Source organism: Marmota flaviventris, chromosome 7 (assembly GCF_047511675.1).
Source record: "Marmota flaviventris isolate mMarFla1 chromosome 7, mMarFla1.hap1, whole genome shotgun sequence".
NCBI lineage: Eukaryota > Metazoa > Chordata > Mammalia > Rodentia > Sciuridae > Marmota > Marmota flaviventris.
In genome coordinates, this window is record NC_092504.1 from 91,081,551 (window position 1) to 91,099,842 (window position 18,292).

At 33.3% G+C, this 18,292-nt stretch overlaps 1 protein-coding gene across 7 annotated transcripts in view; it reads right to left on the reverse strand.

The window, feature by feature from the left end:
* The window catches only part of Aimp1 (aminoacyl tRNA synthetase complex interacting multifunctional protein 1), a 37,197-nt gene that overhangs the window by 15,580 nt on the left and 3,325 nt on the right, over positions 1–18,292 (reverse strand). For all 7 annotated transcript variants that reach the window (XM_027935492.2, XM_071614489.1, XM_027935489.2 and 4 more), the window contains 4 exons: positions 11,171–11,308; positions 9,925–10,038; positions 8,035–8,199; positions 4,360–4,571 (listed from right to left, as the gene is read on the reverse strand). In XM_027935492.2, coding sequence (XP_027791293.1) covers positions 4,360–4,571; positions 8,035–8,199; positions 9,925–10,038; positions 11,171–11,279 — 600 coding nt within the window. In that variant the 5' untranslated portion in view covers positions 11,280–11,308. The remainder of the gene's footprint in view (positions 1–4,359; positions 4,572–8,034; positions 8,200–9,924; positions 10,039–11,170; positions 11,309–18,292) is intronic.

Consider the following 18,292-nt stretch of genomic DNA (forward strand, 5'->3'; position numbering starts at 1 on the left):
CTGTAGAGGTATGAATAGTGGGAAATGTTAATAAATATATAGGTTCTTGTGGATTAATCCTAGTAAGCTGTGCAGTCTTAATATCAGTTTCAACTTTTGTCAAGGCAGCCCTTGCCTCTGCTGTAAGTTGGTGAGATGTTGGAGAAGGATCCCTCTGTAAAATTTGAAATAAAGTACTCAAATCTGCAAGGGATAATGTTAAACTTAGCCACAGTCAGTTAATATCACCCAGTAATTTCTGAAAGTCATTAAGAGTATGTAAATCATCAGCTCTGATCTGTAGGTTTTGCAGATGAATCATGCATTCTTCAATTAAGTTGTCCAAACATTGAAAAGGAGAAGGCTTCTTTGCACCTTCTCAGGTGCTATGCATAAACCCATTGCAATAAGTGAGGTTTCTAATTGATCAAAATTTTAAAAGCATATCTGAATTAGCATGAGCCAAAAGAATATCATCCATATAATGGATTATATATGCATCAGGGGATTGTTCTCATATTGGAACAATGGCTTTTGCTAAAAATGTCTGACATAATGTGGGGCTATTGACCATACTTTGAGGTAAGACTTTCAGCAAAATCTCTTTACCAGTTCCTTGAAATTTATAGCTGGGATGTTAAAAGCAAATCTCTTACAATCACCTGGATGTAATGGTATAGTGAAAAAACAATCTTTTAAATCTATTACTATTAATTGATAATCAAGGGGAATAGCTATAGGAGAGGGAAGCCCAGATTATAAATCCCCATTGATTCCATAGTTCAACTAATGGCTCTGAGACCTTATAACAATCTCCATTTGCTTTTTTTTTTAACTACAAATATTGGAGTGTTCCAAGGGTTAAGAGTAGGCTCAATACGACCAGCTTGAAGTTGTTCCCCTGTAAGAAGCCACTGATCAACCTAGACAGGATTATCAGACAGCTTATTAATTTTTCTGCTGTTTTCTGAGCCAGGGAAGAGATCAATGCCCCCCATTAAAAAGGCTAATTAGATGTATTAATTAACCCATATTGTCTTTGCTGACAGGACTGAGGCATAGGTGAATATCTTTCTTGTAGATTCATTCTCAATCTTTACTGGAGATAGATCTTTGATTAGGCATTTGGGATGTCACCATAGAATGAGGGTTATCAACAAGACTCCCAGGCTGCTCAAAATATTTTGCACCCATAAGTTTACTGGCAAAGTATCAAGGACATAAGGCTAAGAGTCCCATATTGCCATCTTTATCTTCCCTCCGATGTTACAGAGCACTTTGAGCAGGCTAAGAAATTTGACAATGCCTTCTAAATTAGCAGATGCTTTGTGTAAGGCCCACTTGCACGGTCAAATTTTGGTAGAAATCACAGAAACATCTGATCCAGTATCAATAATTCCCTTGAAAATTTTGCAATTAATTTTAAGATCCAATAGAGGGTGCTCTTGCATAATTAATTGAGCCCCGTATGCTCTATCTGTGGAAATCTGACATTCCTGGGGTCTGTTTGATAAAGCCTCCTCTGCAGAATAATCAGGCAAAAAACAAGTTGTGCTATGGTATCCTCTGGATAATGGAATTTGTTTGAGCAACAGCTTTAACCTCTCCATTAAAATTTATGTCAAGAATATCTGATAGTAGGACCTGAATTCCTTCTGGAGTTAAATTTCTCTAACCCAATATTAAACCTATGGCATCTGGTTGTAGAGGTCCATAAATTCCCCTAAGGATGATTTGTGGACCCAATATGGAGTCAGTATAAATTCTGAGGTGGGGTAGAGGCCCAGACTCCTTGTTGCCAAGTGGAAAATGTCCTGCGAGACTAGGCCTACTCATAAGGAGGCTGGGCTAGAGAGAGTGATTGTTGAGCCATAGCTAATGACTGCTCCGGAGAGAAACATGATGCTCTCATCATTTGGTGGGGCTGGGGCTCCGTACTGCCTCCAGTTTCCCTGCTGCATAGGAAGAAGTGGCTCATTTATGCCTCTTTGGGAGCGACATTCCCGCACCCAATGGCATCCTCTAAGGCACTGTGGACAAATTCCTGGCACATTTATTTGTCCTTGGGGCAGTTTACAGTCTCTAGCCAAGGGTCCCTTTCTGCCACAATTAAAACATCGCCTCTTAGAACTGACCTCCTTTAAAGGAGGTCGAAAAACTTGTTTTATGGCAGACGCCATTGCTACACCTTGCATGTATGCCGGTCCAATATGAGAACAGAGACAGACGTAGTCTGATATCCTCTGATATTTGATTACCTTTTGGCAAACTTAGCATTTTCAAAAGCCAGATGTTTAACTAAAAAATCTCAGAGGCACTGGGATCACTAATCATTTGGTTTGCTGCTTGATATAAACGCTCCACAAAGTCAGAGAAACTTTCATCTGGTCTCTGCAGAATTTGGCTAAAATTCAAGGTTTTCTCTCCCTTAGTAGGTAACTCTCTCCATGCCTTTCTTGCACACACACTTATCTGTGCATAAGTATGCAAATCACAATTTAATTCTTGCCCCAAATCAGTGAATGTCCTATTACAGTTAGCATATCTAAAGTAATGTTAATTCCATGCTTTCTATTAATCTCTGCCTGCTTGGAGCAAAAATCTGTCCAATTAGATTTCCATAACAAATATTCAAACCCAGAAAGGCAGGTTTTATCCAGCAAGAGACAATCACTAGGTGGCAGGGCCTCATTACACAGGGATTCTATCAAGCTTTGTACAAATGGTGAGTTCGGTCCATAAGTGGAGCAAGCGGACTTTAACTCTTTCACTATTTTAAAAGGGACAGGCACAAGAGCTCTCTGCTGCCCTGGATACTGTGGATCTAGTTGTTTAGGGACCTTGACCTTTAATGTCCCCTGAGGGACTGGGTGAATTACTGGAGCAGGAAGATTCATATTCAAATTACAAAGCTCTGGAGGTACAACCCCCTCAGACTCAGAGTCCTCCTCTGTCTTCCATTCCCATTCTTCATTCTCTGGTGTCTCTTCTTCTGAGTGGGCTCAGGCTCTGCCTCCAGGCCAAGATCTCCTGCCCTTTCCCAGTCTGCATTCTCAGCATATAAGGAAGTCCTGCAAGGCAGGCAGGCCTGCTGACTGCCTCTGAAACTCCTAATGGTTTTTCTGAGGTTAGCAATCAATTCCTCAGCAGTCCACACTTCACTATCTTGATCTGAATACAAGCATGTCTCTATCAAAGTCCACATTCTTTCTACATTTTCACTTGAGCTCTCAGGTACAGTCTGAAATACAACCAGCAGGCATTTCTTCGCAAAGTCTTTCCCAAATATGCAAATCAAGAGATTCTTTTTCAGGGAACCAAGGACAAACTTCCTTAATCACTTCTAGGAACTGGGCAAGCTGAGCTCACTTGACAGACTTTCCTCTTTGTTTAATGATAGTTTTAAGAATAGTTAGATAAATTTTGCTCTCTGAAGAGAGAGAATTCCCCATGCTTAAGGTTATCCTATCTGAAAGATTCCCCCCTCCTCTTTCTCTCTTTAAACTGTTCCACATTGTTTTCTATGAGAGAGGGCCAAGAACCCACCTGCAATTTTTCATTTTGAATTCCTTGTGATTGGGGTCCCTGCTCCAGGCACTAATTTCTGCCCATGTCCTGCAGACAGAAGCCTCAAGACTGACTATGCCCCATCTTGAATGGTGAACAGGAAAGGTGACCCATATAGATATTAAGGACACTTCAGCCTTGGAGTCAAATGAGTGAGCACATGCTTATGTGCACAAGTTGACTCCATTCCCTAAATAGAGAATTGTACATGATAGCAAATAAAATAGCATGTGTAAAAAGATTACATATTAAGAACTTTAAAAACAACAGAAATCCTCACCAATATTTTCATCATTATTCCATAATGGAATCATTTTTTGATCTCGTAAGTCACTTATAAAACTAGAAAGCACAAATCTAAAAGTGAAAGGACAACTATAATTTCCTTATAATGCAGTAAATACTCGAGGACTTAAAAAAAAAGAGGAGAGGGGATCATGGAGACTCATTTGAAAATTTAATGGATTCCTTTAATGGATGAAGCCACATCTCCAGCCCTTTTGATTTGCTCAGACAAGGGCTCACAAAGTCACTGAGACTGGATTGAACTTGCAATCTTCCTGCCTCAGTCTCCCAAGTTTCCTGGATTACAGGCATAATCCTAATAAATTCTATCTTAATTAATAGATGCTTGTAAATTTTTTTGTGGTTTTATACATTCTGCGGAATTTATCACATTTGAATCATTTGGATTAATCAATATTGGTATCATGTTATATGACCATCAGATATAAAATTATAATGGAAGGACACTGAGAAAGAGGGAATAAAAATGACACATATAAGAAATGGTAATTTAGTTGTACAGATTACCTGTTCAAGAGGAACATGATTCACCAGGCCACTGACAACTGTTCTTGGGGCTGTTTCTCCAACATCTACTTCTTCTACATACAAAGAATCTGCATCAGGGTGTTTTTTGGCAGTAATGATGCAACCAATTCGAAGATCCAGACGGGAAACATCTATTGGCTTAGAGTCAACACTTCCTGCTAATGATTGTTGTTTTTTCTCCTTCTTCTCTCCTAAAAAGAATGGGTAAATAACAAGACATAAACCAAAAATACACTATGAAAAATCTACAGTGTCAATACTGATGAGCTTAAAAAGGAAAAAGAAAAGAATATTTATCTTTTATTTCTTACAAAGTGAAGAATTATAAAGTCATAAAATCATGACCACTATTTTAGCTATTTCTCTGAAGAACTGCCTATATTTCAAGTTAAAGACACAGAGGAGAGTTTAGCCAACTAGAGCTCACTGCACTAATCTGCATGCTGTCTATATTTATAAATAAAGTTTTACTGGAATACAACCCATATTTACTCATTTATATTTTGTCTACAGAGTATTTGCACTAAGGCAGAGTTGAGTAGTTGTGATAGACTTTGTGGCCTCTAAAGCCTAACATATTTACTATGTGGACTTCTATAGAAAAAGTTTGCCTTTCCCTAAAACAGGGTTATAGAAAATCCCTCAAAAATTTTTACGGGAGCTTTTGAAAGGTGAAAAATACTTTATTTAGAAAAATCAATATTAGTAGACAAATGTAAAATAAACTATAGTAAAATACAATTTCACTGATAAAATGTTTATCTTGTCAATTATATAGAAGAATAAATATACTGTGAATTTCTTTATTTCTTATGATTTTCCTCTAAACTTATGAGGACTTTAGGTTTATGCAAAACAACTATCTGATATTATATTTAATTCTGATTATGCTTTAATAATCCTATTTTTATTGGTATGTTGAAAATTTAAATTATTCACGTATGATTACTTTAACCAGAGTCAAAATGCAATCGGCGAAGGTTTTAAGTCTATAGGCAGTTTTTAAGTCTATAATTAGCTTTTGTTATGAAGAATGTAAAATACAAATAAAAAGTTATTTACCTTCTAACTTGCAGGGTAGAGACAAGCTACTATTGCTTGGAATCATTCATCCTCAACTATGCCTTTGTTTAATATTTCAACAAGCATTTATTAAAACAATAAATATAGTACTAAAGCATTTGAAATAGTAAGGTAAATGGCCTATGCTGTCAAGGCACTCACCACCTCACCCCACCTTGCATAGAGGGTGAATCATTCATTTGCTCAGTATATCCATGCTATATATTTTACCTATTACTCACTTAGTACCTGTCTTTTTTATCTGTCTACTGAGGTATTGTAGTGCTTGTTTTCAAATAACTCCCATATTATCTATCAATAGGTCTAAAGTGCAATGGTATTGATGTTGGCAATTTTATCTAAAAATATTGCTATAATTTCCCATTTTCTTATAAGTTATAGTTCTCTTACTGTGCCTAATTTATAAATTAAAGTTTATCATAAGTGTAGGGAAAAAAATAAAAACCAGAATAAAGTTCTGTACTATTTTCAGTTTTAGAAATCCACTGATGGTCTTGAAATGTACTCCCTATGGGTAATGGGGTACTACTGTGTAATGATTATGTGATAAATGTCACATACATAAAGAAATACAGAAGAACAAAGAACATAATTCTGCATGAAACAGGAATTGTAGATTCTGTGAAAAGACATGGACAATTTCTACAAAGGTAGTTTATGAAATAGGAGATAGGACTATAATTTTGTTAGGAAACTTAAAAAAAAAAAATCCCACCATTTCCATATAACAAATTAGCAAAAATTTTTGTAATGGTAAAAATAATACAGAAATACACAGAATTATTTTAAAAATGCATCAAAAAACCTAATAATTAGCATTGTGATAAGATGTATACATTTAACATTAAAATACTGCAGTAATGCAGTATAGTATATCTATCCATAAACCATTTTAAACTTTGTTTCATAGGCATTGGAAATATCTTCATTAGTAATCCATATTCCAGCAGTTATTACAAACATTAAACTATATACCACAAGGGTTTTAAGCTATCATAAGAAATTTCAAAATGTTTCATTGACAAAATGCTCAAGAGATGTATGTAGTATTCTGGAAAAAAATGTATAGGCACTATTGCCCTTGTATGAGCAGAAATATTGGAATGTGGCAATCCTACTAGCTAAACTTACAGAACTAACTTTCATAACCAGCACTGTCCAAGATAATAGCTGCCAGTCACATATGGTTGTTCACATTTAAATTCAAAACACTTAAAACTAGAAATTTAGTTCTTTAGTCACACTAACCACATTTTAAATATTAGAAAGTCACATGTCCACTTTGGCTATCATGTTGGACAATGTAGGTACAGCATTTCCATCACCATTGAAAATTCCATTGATTTGAAGTATTCTAAACTTAGAGCTCCATTTGGTCTTGTTTTTTCCTTCCCCTTTGTGGCCACATGTGATTAGAAGACTGTTTAATCCTATCTTTAGGAAAACACTGCATCATCCTTAAAGAACAGAGTATGGACTTCACAAAACATATAAGAACTGGATATATTATTCTGTGTCTACTTCTTAATTCATGTTATAACGTAAAAGAATTAGGCTGATTTGCTTCATTGCAACATTTCATCTAGAGGTGAAGTTGTAAAAGATGTAGAGCTCCTACTTACTTCTAACATAGGCTATTGATGTATGCCAAAAGGAAAATACACGTACTGAATACTAAATTGGCTTAGATTAGTTCACAAGTCCCTTAGCTATTTGTTTAAAAAAAAAAAAACTGTAAACGAGTATATGTATAATGACAGGCACGCAAATAAAAAATCTGGTGAAATAAAATCTAGTAAGAAGTAAAGAAGAGTAGTTAAAAGGAAGTCAGATTTATGTTTAGAAAAATACTTTCAGCAGCAAGGCAAAGAGGCTTTAATATTAGTTCAGATGAAATATTATACTACCTATCAAAATTAAAGAATGGAGCTGTGTTCTAGATATATTCGGTGATTGAAAAAAAGGGTTGACTGTAGGGGCTGGGGATGTGGCTCAAGCGTTAATCCGCTTGCCTGGCATGCGCGCCCCGGGGCGCTGGGTTCGATCCTCAGCACCACACATAAAAATAAAATAAAGATGTTGTGTTCACCGAAAAAACTGAAAAATAAATAGTAAAAAATTCTCTCTCTCTCTAAAAAAGTGTCAACTGCAAGATTTTAAGTGTAGTTGCATACTTGGATGTGACCTAATTACCATGTCACTTTTTATATGCTCCTGAAAACTTAGTACCCCTAATACCTTAGTTCAGATGGTTTGCTTCAAATGGACATTCGTTTCTAATCTTAATTTGTTCTATACTTTCTACCTGTGATTTTTTTTTTTTTTTAAGTAAGTCCTGAACGCACACCAAAATTTAGTCACACCAAGCTATGTATGGGTTCCTACCCTTCATCTCTAACTTTATATCTTTAGGACTCAAGTTTCCATGTTCCAATATTATCGCACTACTAATTTTACTCAAAGTCATATAAAAGTTTGAGCTTTGTTTTGAAACTATTGTAATTATTATAAAAAATGTTAACATTATTTGATAACTAGCCAAGAGTCAAATAGATTAATGGTCAAAAATACCTTTTTTTTCAATTTTCTCTTTCACCTTCTTTTCTTCCCCTCCTCCTTTTATCTGTTCTTTAGTATCAGAAGATATAGTTGTTATTGGTGAAGACTGTATCACATTTTCAGAAATCATGGAATTAGCTTGCAGTGTGGTACCAGATGGAAATGGTATTTGCTTCACTGATAAAATAAAAGAGATAACATAATTTATATTAAATCAACAAGATAAAAACCAGGGAATTGGGGTGAGGTTGTAGCTCAGTGGTAGAGTGCTTGCCTCACATGTGGAAGGCACTGGGTTTGATCCTCAGCGCGCGCGCGTGCACACACACACACACAAACACACAAAATAATAATAATAAAATAAAATAAAGGTACTGTATCCATCTACAGCTGAAAATTTAAAAAATAAAAACAACAAAAATCAAAAACAAAAAAACGGAGGGAATTGTGAATCACAAATAGGAACTTTTTACAAAAGAAAAATTCAGTGTATGACTATCAAAATATCTATTATTTGAGAAAGTAGAAACATTATCAAGAGATTAAAATTATTTTAACCATTACTGAGATAACAATAAATGTATAATTTCCATTTGATTACTAAATATTAAAGAAAATGTCAGGTAACAATAATAGTATTTGTCACAGACATATTGTGTCCTAAAAATCTTTCAAAATGCTTCACATGAAGTTCCCTACGAAATAGAATCTCTTCATGTTACCGCTTTACATATGCTAAATCCCATTATCCAAAAGTTAAGAAATGACCCATCACACAGTGATTAAAGGAATAAGAATGTGTATCCAGGCAGTCTGTTTCTAAGGACTGCATTCTTAACATCTAGCAAGATGGCAAGTTTTAAATTTAGCTTTTCTTTTACAATAAACAAATGGAAAGGTGATTTTTAAAATTTGTTTTTGCAGTACTGGGCATTGAACCCACCAGGGGCATTCATTCTACCACCAATCTATATTCTTGTCCTTTTTTATTTTGAAAAATCCTCTAAATTGCTGAGACCGTCCTTGAACTTGTGATTCCTGTCTCAGCTTCCTTAGTAGCTAGGGTTATAGGCACATGCCATCATGCCCAGCTGGGAAGGGTTTTTTTTTTTTTGGCAGGTGTGGGGGTGGGGTAAGAGGATGGGGGAGGGTACTAAACTCAGGGGCACTGGGCTACTGAGCCACATTCCCAGCCCGATTTTGTATTTTATTTAGAGACAGGATCTCACTGAGTGGCTTAGCGCCTTGCCATTGCTGAGGCTGGCTTTGAACTTGTGATTCTCCTGCCTCAGCCTCTTGAGCCTCTGGGGTTATAGGCATGAACCACCAGGCCTGGCTTAAAGTATTTTTAACATCTCAAAACACTGCTTAAGAACTTTTTTCTTTAAAAAGTTGCTTTTTAGTACTGAATTGTAAAGAAGTAATGTGGTGTCTTCTAACACAAAAATGATTGGTATTGGCTGAGGCCGGGTGCGGTAGTGCATGCCTGTAATCCCAGTGGCTGGGGAGGCTGAGGCAGAAGGATCCTGAGTTCAAAGCCAGCCTCAACAACTTAGTGAGGCCCTAAGCAACTCGGTCAGTGAAACCCTGTCTCTAAATAAAATACAAAACAGGGCTGGAGAAGTGGTTCAGTGGTCAAGTGCCCCTGAGTTCAATCCCCAGCACCATTATATATAACACAGAAAAATGCGATCTCTTGAAGGATTCTATATGGCCTAGATTCTGGTCAATATTCAGACCATTTATCTGAGGCATTTAAGTATTTTGGATGATACTGCTTTCTTTAGTAATGTGGATTCCTACTTCATATTTAACCATCAAACTGAATTTAGCACCTTAATTCAAACTACTTTTTTGATTTATTACAAATCAAACCCATCTATCATTTCTACAGTTAATCACCTCCATTTTGAATTTCTGCTTGAATCAGCTCTAGTTTCAGTTCTTCAATTTCTTTCTTTAGTTTAGCATTTTCAACTCGAAGTTTCTTCTCTTCTCTCAATGTTGCCTGCAAAACTAAGATCAAGGAAGTTCAGTTAAAATGTTTTTTTTCAACGTTTTCTTTAGAATGCTATTTGAAAAGAGCATAGTTAGTACTGGTTAGGATTAGTTCCATTATGCCAGTTTACTATTTCCTAAAACAACATGATGCATTCATTCTTTTTTGTATGTGTGGGAATTGGTTCTAGGACCTCACAGAAACCAAAATCTTTGGGTGCTAATATGCTTTAAACAAAATGTACTTTAAATAATGTATAAAATGTAGGTTATATTTGCATATAACCTACACTCCTCGTGTATATTTTAAATCATCTCTAAATTACTTATAACACCTAATACATTCCAAATGCTACGTGCATAGCTGATATATTGTTTAAGGAGAAATAACAAGGAAAAAGTTTGCAAACATTAAATATAGATGTATTGTTTTCCTTTCCCTGAATGTAATAGTTGCCTAAATTCATGGATGGAGAGAAGAGCTACTTTACCTAAGAAATAGTACAATATTAAAAGAGATTTTGCAAAATAGTTATTATAAAATAGTCAATGGGACAGAGAACCACCACAGGTTATGAAGGTGCAGAATAAGTAGAGTGGTTCTTCTATTCTTTTAAATTATCAAAACTGAAATGCTAGCCAAGGTGCTCAGAAAGTGCCACCCTTAGGAAAAAAATAACTTTTATAACATTTGTTCTAACATACATATGCAATGGTCATTTCCAACCTCTTCATTTCACTAGTGGAAAGAAATATTAGCACTCTCTACCACCGTGTCACATGCCCAGCTCAGAACATTTTAGAATTAGGCAAAAATATTAATAAAGGGAGAAAAATTTGAGAGTAAATACAGGATTTGGTAAGCCATTTTCAGTTTTATATGGGAAAAAAATTTATTTCAATTAGTGATAGCAGAAGATTTTGAAATTTCTATTATCACATTACCCTTAGCAATTAAGAATTCTTTGTATGTAGCATATTTACCAAATAGATTCTAATATCTTAAGTTTAGAATATTATTATACTCTACCAAAACATTAAGGAATCTAAGTCACCAGATGATTAAGTAATAACTTACATAGTAAACATTTTTCTGTCAATATATGAATTCATTGTATGTAACTATTTAGAAAATTTAAAATTTTCTTACTTGTTTTCTCCTTAAGAAGAGCAACTTGCTGCTTAAGATATTCAATGATTTGATCTGCCTCTGCGCCTTTCTGTTCCAGTCTCTTCAGAACAGCATCATTGCCTGCCATTTTTTTTTTGCTAAAAAACGATATAAATCCTAAATGAAAAAAATACAGTGTGAAAAATCACATTATGAAAGGAATAAATTTATCATATAGGACACTGATAAAGCAGTCTGAGGGAAAAACATTTTCTGCTGTAATAGACCAATATCGTAGAAAATTACTTTTACTGAGGAGAACAAAAAAACAAACAAGCCAGAAATGTTAAGAACACTAAGTCCTGAGGCTCTTTGGAAGAGGAAATCTACTTTGTTCCTCAATACAGAAAAAAATGCTACATAATCATATTTAAGGTTCAAAAATTTAAATACTGCAGAATATTATAACATAAGACTACTAAAGGAAAAAGGACAGCAATAAACTTAACTAATAAGTATCACTCTAGTGTTCTAAGAGTGTCCTTCCTAACATGCAACCTTTGTATATTAGATATTTCTAATGTTCACTGAATTATGTACATTTCAGAAGGATTATGTGAAGCAGGAAAAATAAATATTAAAAGAAAAAAAAGCAATAATTAGAAAAACATCAATATTAATCGTATGCCTACTCAGCAGTAAATGTCATTATATATGTGTCCTTTATAAGAAATTACAAGTGGAGGCTGAGGATATAGCTCAGTTGGTAAAGTGCTTTCCTTGCATCCTTGCATGAACATTGCCCCGGGTTCAATCCCCAGCACCACCACCCTCCGCCAAAAAAAGTGGTTTACTTTTATCATAAATTCAAAGAAATTTTTAAAAATCCTGTAGATATAGAAAATTGCATATATGCAAACATTTTGAGATTCATTCATCAAGTTAGTTTAAATTGTCATATACTGATATATCATATTAACAAGAGAGGATTAATCATTAGTAACATTATGCATTGCTTTTTTTAACTTAATATTAATTTTTAGTTCAAAGTATAATAATAATGTAAAAATTGATGGACTAATCCAGATTATTAATAATCAGTACTCAAAAAATTGTGAAGTTTTTTGACACAGAAAAAAAAAAGGCCAATGTTCAAATACTACAGGATTGTTAATTTCAAATTATTATCCAATGTCTGTCCTATACAATAATCTGGATTTTTTTTAAATAAGAAAACTAATCCTCAAAATCCTCTGTCCTTAAGTTGAAAACAGACATAATACAAAAGTGAAATAAAACCCTATAAAACAAAGTTGCTAGAAAATGAAATAAATGGGAAGTAAAGCCTGGAAAAGTCCTACTCTAAAAGTTTATAAAAGTGTAGACAAAAAAATGTATACAAATTTAGAATGGAAATAGCATTTTTTAATTCTGCCCCCCCCCCTTTTTTTTTAGTATTGTAGATTTTTTTTTTTTTTTTAGTACTGTAGATTGAACCCAGAGGTGCTCTATCACTGAACCAATCCCCACAGCCCTTTTTGTTTTTTACTTTTTATATTTTGAGAAAGCACTCTCTAAATTGCCTAGGCTGGCCTTCAATTTGTGATCCTCCTGCCTCAGTCTCCCCTGTAGTTGGGATTATAGGCACACACCACTTCGCCTGGTTACCTGACACCTGAACAAAAAATATCATGTTGTTCTTCAAATCATTTTAAAGTTGAAATTTTACACGATATATAAAGCAATGTAGAGTAAAAATGCTCTTCTGAATTTTAGTATCTATTTTAGCCTAACATAAACAATAATCAAATAACTTCAACTGGTGAAATATTACTATTGCAAACAAGTAATAATGAGTATTTGAGAACATAAAATTAGTGAAAAATACAGCTTATAAAATAAGTTTTCATAAGTGAGTGAACTCGTCTAACATGTCACCTACAAATAAATACTAGCCAAGTTGCTGAAAAACATGACACTCCTGCTCTGAATCACATAAAAGCAGTTAAGGATCTTCTGAGACAGTAATTTTAAAAATAGGGTTATATATCCTAGCCTAAAGGAAAAAAAAAAAACAAAGGATATGCAATTTTACTGAGTGATGAATCTATTTACTGTTTTCAAAATTAAGATTTAGTCACAAAACTGAATTAAATATAATAGGACTTGGATCTGTCAAGGCATATGGAAACACAGGAGTAAGTTTAGGAAGAGAGAATAGCATGTTTCAAAATACAGAAACAAATAAGCTGAATGAACATAGTAGTAACACACATAAAGAACCACTAAGAAGAAACAATGTGATAAAGGGCAATGATGAAACTTTGAAACTGACAGAAAATATAAATGAGACAAAATTTGGATAATCCTCAGTTATTGTTAACTAAAGGTTAAAAGTGTGGGAAATAAAAAAGTGAAAAGACTTGCCATGCCAGTTTTTCTAAAACCAAACCACTATTATAACAAACTAAAACCACAAAAGGGTTACAAGATAATAATTCCAATTTGGCAAAAGATGGTTTAACAACTAGTTACTAACTTAAGTTTGTAGTAGTTTTAAGTAAACTAAATACAGTAAACTACTTCAGTTTAAGTTTGTACTAGTAAAATAAATGAAGTGTTTTAAAATTAAAATATGTCCAATAAAAATACCCAGCTTATCCTCACACAAAAGGTAATAACACATTATTGAAGAGTTGTGTCAAATTTATGTCTCACTTTCATCTAATTCAAAATAGCATAACATACATAAAGCACAGTAAAATCAACTTTTTGATAATTCTTACATTTTTACATACTGCATGTTAATAAAATGCTATGTAATTAAAATCTAAGTACTTCATTAAAATATACATATATGTATATATTAATAATAAAATAAGTCTGATTTATATGCCTGGTTATAGGTTTGCAAATACTAATTTAGGTTAAGTTCTTGTTTTAAATTATGAATTAGGACTGAGAAATGCCTATTAACGTAACAATAAGTAAAAGTGGACTTTTGTTTTAACCAAAAACTTAGATAAGAGAAACATGAAAAAAATTAAAGATGAAAAAGAGAAAACATGTTAGTAACAAAGAAATATTAGTGGAATACACATCATAAACTGAATTTCCTAATAAATATTAGGTAATAATTATACCCAATATATATTCTATTTTGTTTTTAGTCTTTTTCTCAGCACTCAGATACTGACTTATTTAATCACATTTAATCATTAATATCACAAGGTACATACTACTATCATCCCCTCCTATTTTGAGAATTTCTTTTAAGAGTGGTGAAAATAAAATGGAGTAAGAAATCACAGACCTTGGAGCAGATTCTATCCTTTGCCCCTCTGCCCCTCTTAATTGTTGGTAACTATGAAGTTATTTAAACTTTGTGAGCCTTAGTTTTATCATTTATAAAATGAGGACAATTTTACTTATCTCATTGCATTATGAGATATAAAATGATATACCATACATAATATTTAACAAGAGTTTTGGCACATAGCAGATAAATAGTAGTCAATTCACCAGGCACTGAACAAACTTTGGGAATACAAATAAAAGATTGGGTGTATACATAATGTTTACCCTCAAGAAATTCATGGTATAGTGTGTTACCTAATGTTATTATATTTTCTAGATCTCTCCTTATGATTTTTATATTTTTCAGCAGACTAAGGACATGATAAACAATACAAATAAACTTATAGAGATTGATGTTACAAATGTACTTAGATAATTTGGGTTATGAGACTACATGTTAATTTTTTTGTGAGTTATATAGTTTATGAGAGTGACATAGATATTAAGTTATTAATTTTATGTTTATAGCACTGAGCAAAATACATCTAAGTACTCAGCCGTCAGGAATTCAATAAAACAGTCAACAGAAAATCTTTCCACTTTCCCCTACAACTGGGTATTGCCATCATAATAGTGGAAACTATAAAAGATAACAGACTTGAAGTCATTAAATAAATGACACACAAGGAAGGAACATTCAACAGAATTAATCAGAATAAAGCATATTTCAATTCAATTTGTTGTGAAGGTCTTCTAAGGACTGGATAAGAATTATTAGCTCTAGCTCAGAAGGCAAAACAATCTAGGATGAGCAATTAATTTTGCCAAAGGCACACAAGTAGCCAAGAATACCAAGAGAAAAACTGTTGTGTAAGAGAAGGGGGAAAAAGAGTTAACAATTCACTGAGTGCTTTCTGTTCAATTTCACTGTGAACCTAAAACTGCTCTAAAAAACAAAGTTCTATTAAAATAAAAATTCAAAGATGAATAAGGTAGTGAGAAGAAAGGGAAAGAGGTACAAAATTACTTTTACTGTGGAGAGCAAGACCAAACAAGGCAGAAATGTTAAGACTAAGTCCTGAATCTCTTTGGAAGAGGAAATCTACTTTGTTCCTGAATGCAAAAAATAATACTATGTAACCATATTTAAGGTTCAAAAAGTTCAAATTTAAGTTTAAGTTTCCCGAGTGTTGCAGAATATTATAACATAAGAAAAAATTACAGTTGGATAGGAGGAATAAGTTCTAATATCGTACAGCACAGCAAGGTTAACTATAGTTGACAATCATTTATTGTCTACTTTGAAATGGCTAGCAGAGGATTTCAACTGTTCTTATAATAAAGAAATGATAAAATAAGGTGTTGAATAGACTAATTATTCTGACTTGCTCATTAGCCTCATAAAGGGAGAAAAATAAACATCTTTTGCTAAGTCATTTTCAAGTGTTCTTGGCAAAATAAAACTCAGAAATGACTAGAAAATGTAACAGCTGTTAACCAGTTTTTCCTCTATTCCTAGATGTAATGCTAATATTAAAAACATCTAAAAACATTTGCTTCTAGTCATGTCTGTGTATTAACTTTTCTAAAATATTAAAGGCCATTTTTGCTGTTTAAGAATGAGCCACCCTGAAAATAGCTTTTTTCCAGCACTTGCTGAGTAACTACCATTTCAATTTTCCAAAAATACAAGACTAAATTTATTTTAATGTTTTCTAGTCATATGCAGATAATGATCACTAGCACTGGCAGAATATACTTCTTTAAAAAAAGTGTTTACAGCCAATAAACCTTAATGGGAAAAAGTACCTAACAGGCTGTTTGACCTTGGTAAAGTTAACTCCTCTATGCTTTAGCTTCCTAATTTACATACTGAGAATACTTTCACCTTCTACTTCTTAGCCTTTTATCAGGGATCCTTTTTCTTGACCTGACCTTTTAATGAAGTTCTTCAGGGCTTGGTACTGATCTCTACTCTCCTGTAAGGATTAAAAACTGTCACCAAACAGTTGAGAAATATCTTTGTATTTTGGAGTTACATGTTCAAAACAACTGAAAGTCAATGCATTAAAGCAAGGCATACAGACTTCTAGTGGTCTGCCATTAATGTTACCTGCTAGATCCTAAAAGTAATGTAGGCTTAAGACCCCCAACGTTGCTTAAAGTCTCTAATTTTGCCCAATGTGCTGTATTTATAGTGGAAAACAAAAATATTTTCTTTGCACACAGAAAGCTTTCAGACAAATGAGGAAAGCAGTAAATAGAAGAAATTTTTAACAAACAAAATTATGGTTAGGGGTTGGTGATGAGTTTAACATTGCTTAAAGCCAAGACATATCTTTGAACAACCCAGTGCTCATTTCATTGTTGTATGTTAATCACTGTTGTGATTTTTCAATTTTTAAAAAAAATTTTTTGTAGTTGTAGATGGACAGAATGCCTTTATTTTATTTACATTTATGTGGTGCTAAGGAACCAGTGCCTCACACATGCCAGGCAAGCACTCTGCCACTGACCTCAGCCCCAGCCCGTGTTTTTTCTATTTTCTATTGAGCACAAGCTGAATTTCAAAACTTTAAGTTTCCCGAGTGTTGTCAAGCTTTCAGTATACTAACCTGTATAGGATTTTTCAGATAACAATGTAACATTTTTACAGCTTTTACCCTACATTGGCTAATACTATACATGGATAATGTATGAATACTGTAATTATCTTCATTATACAAAAAAGGAACTTGAATAAAATTAGTTTGTCCCAGTTAGTACAGCAATTTATTAAATGACTGACATTCAAGTCTGTATAATGGAGAAGCTAGTTTTTTTACTGGTTAAGCTGTAACGTCCCTAAACGATATATTTAGAAAGTATTTTCCAAGTTAAGGATGGAATTCTAACCAAGAAACACCTATTAACATTTATTAGAACTAGTAGTGTCTAAATAGTTTAGAAAATGCTAAGTTAGTCTCTGTGCTAAAATTTATGATTATGAAATTAAGATGTAACACTTTGTTATGTTGCTTATGATTTTTTTAAAAAGCAAATTTCCTGCCTCAGATTCTCAAATAAGCTACTGCTTTGAAATTAAAGTTTTAAGTGCAGATTTGAAAATTTTACTTTATAGAAGTTCCATGAAAATTTAGAAGCATCTCTATCTCTACTTTAAATTTTTTTTTTTTTGGTTGTAGATGGATACAGTATCTTTATTTTATTCATTTATTTTTATGCGGTGCTGAGGATTGAACCCAGTGCCTCACACTTACAAGGCAAGTACTCTACTGATGAGCTACCATCTCAGTTCCAGTCCCTCTACTTGTGAAAAACAGATTCCACTATTTCAGAATTACAATTAAGTAAAAACTGACATTCTTCTTAGACACTAAGCATACTGTATTTCAAATCTAAGATGCAATCAATTGTAAAATGGTCCAGATGCTCTTTTCAGTACAATTATTAAAAAAACCAAACAAACCCTAGTGTTGATTCAATTGACCCAAAGCTTTTTTTTAATCCCTTAGATGCATCCTGTATTACTACTGGAAGACTTTTAAATTTAGCCCTGATTTTTTTCTTACATTACTTTTTTCTAAAGGAAAATTAAAACAGAAATGAAACTCAATAACTATAACGCTGCATATAACTAAACTGATGAAAGCACTAATAATCATTACCAAATAAGTGTGTATAAATGCAGAATACAAAAACTATTTCCACTATCTGTAGTGATTTTAAGACTAATAATTTTAAAATACAACTATGAGAAAAATGTATATTTCAGAATTAACAATCTTATCCTATTTTAATTGTCTTTCCTTCTCCTCTCTTCATCTCTATTCTTTTTTGTTTTATTTATATATTTATTTTTTT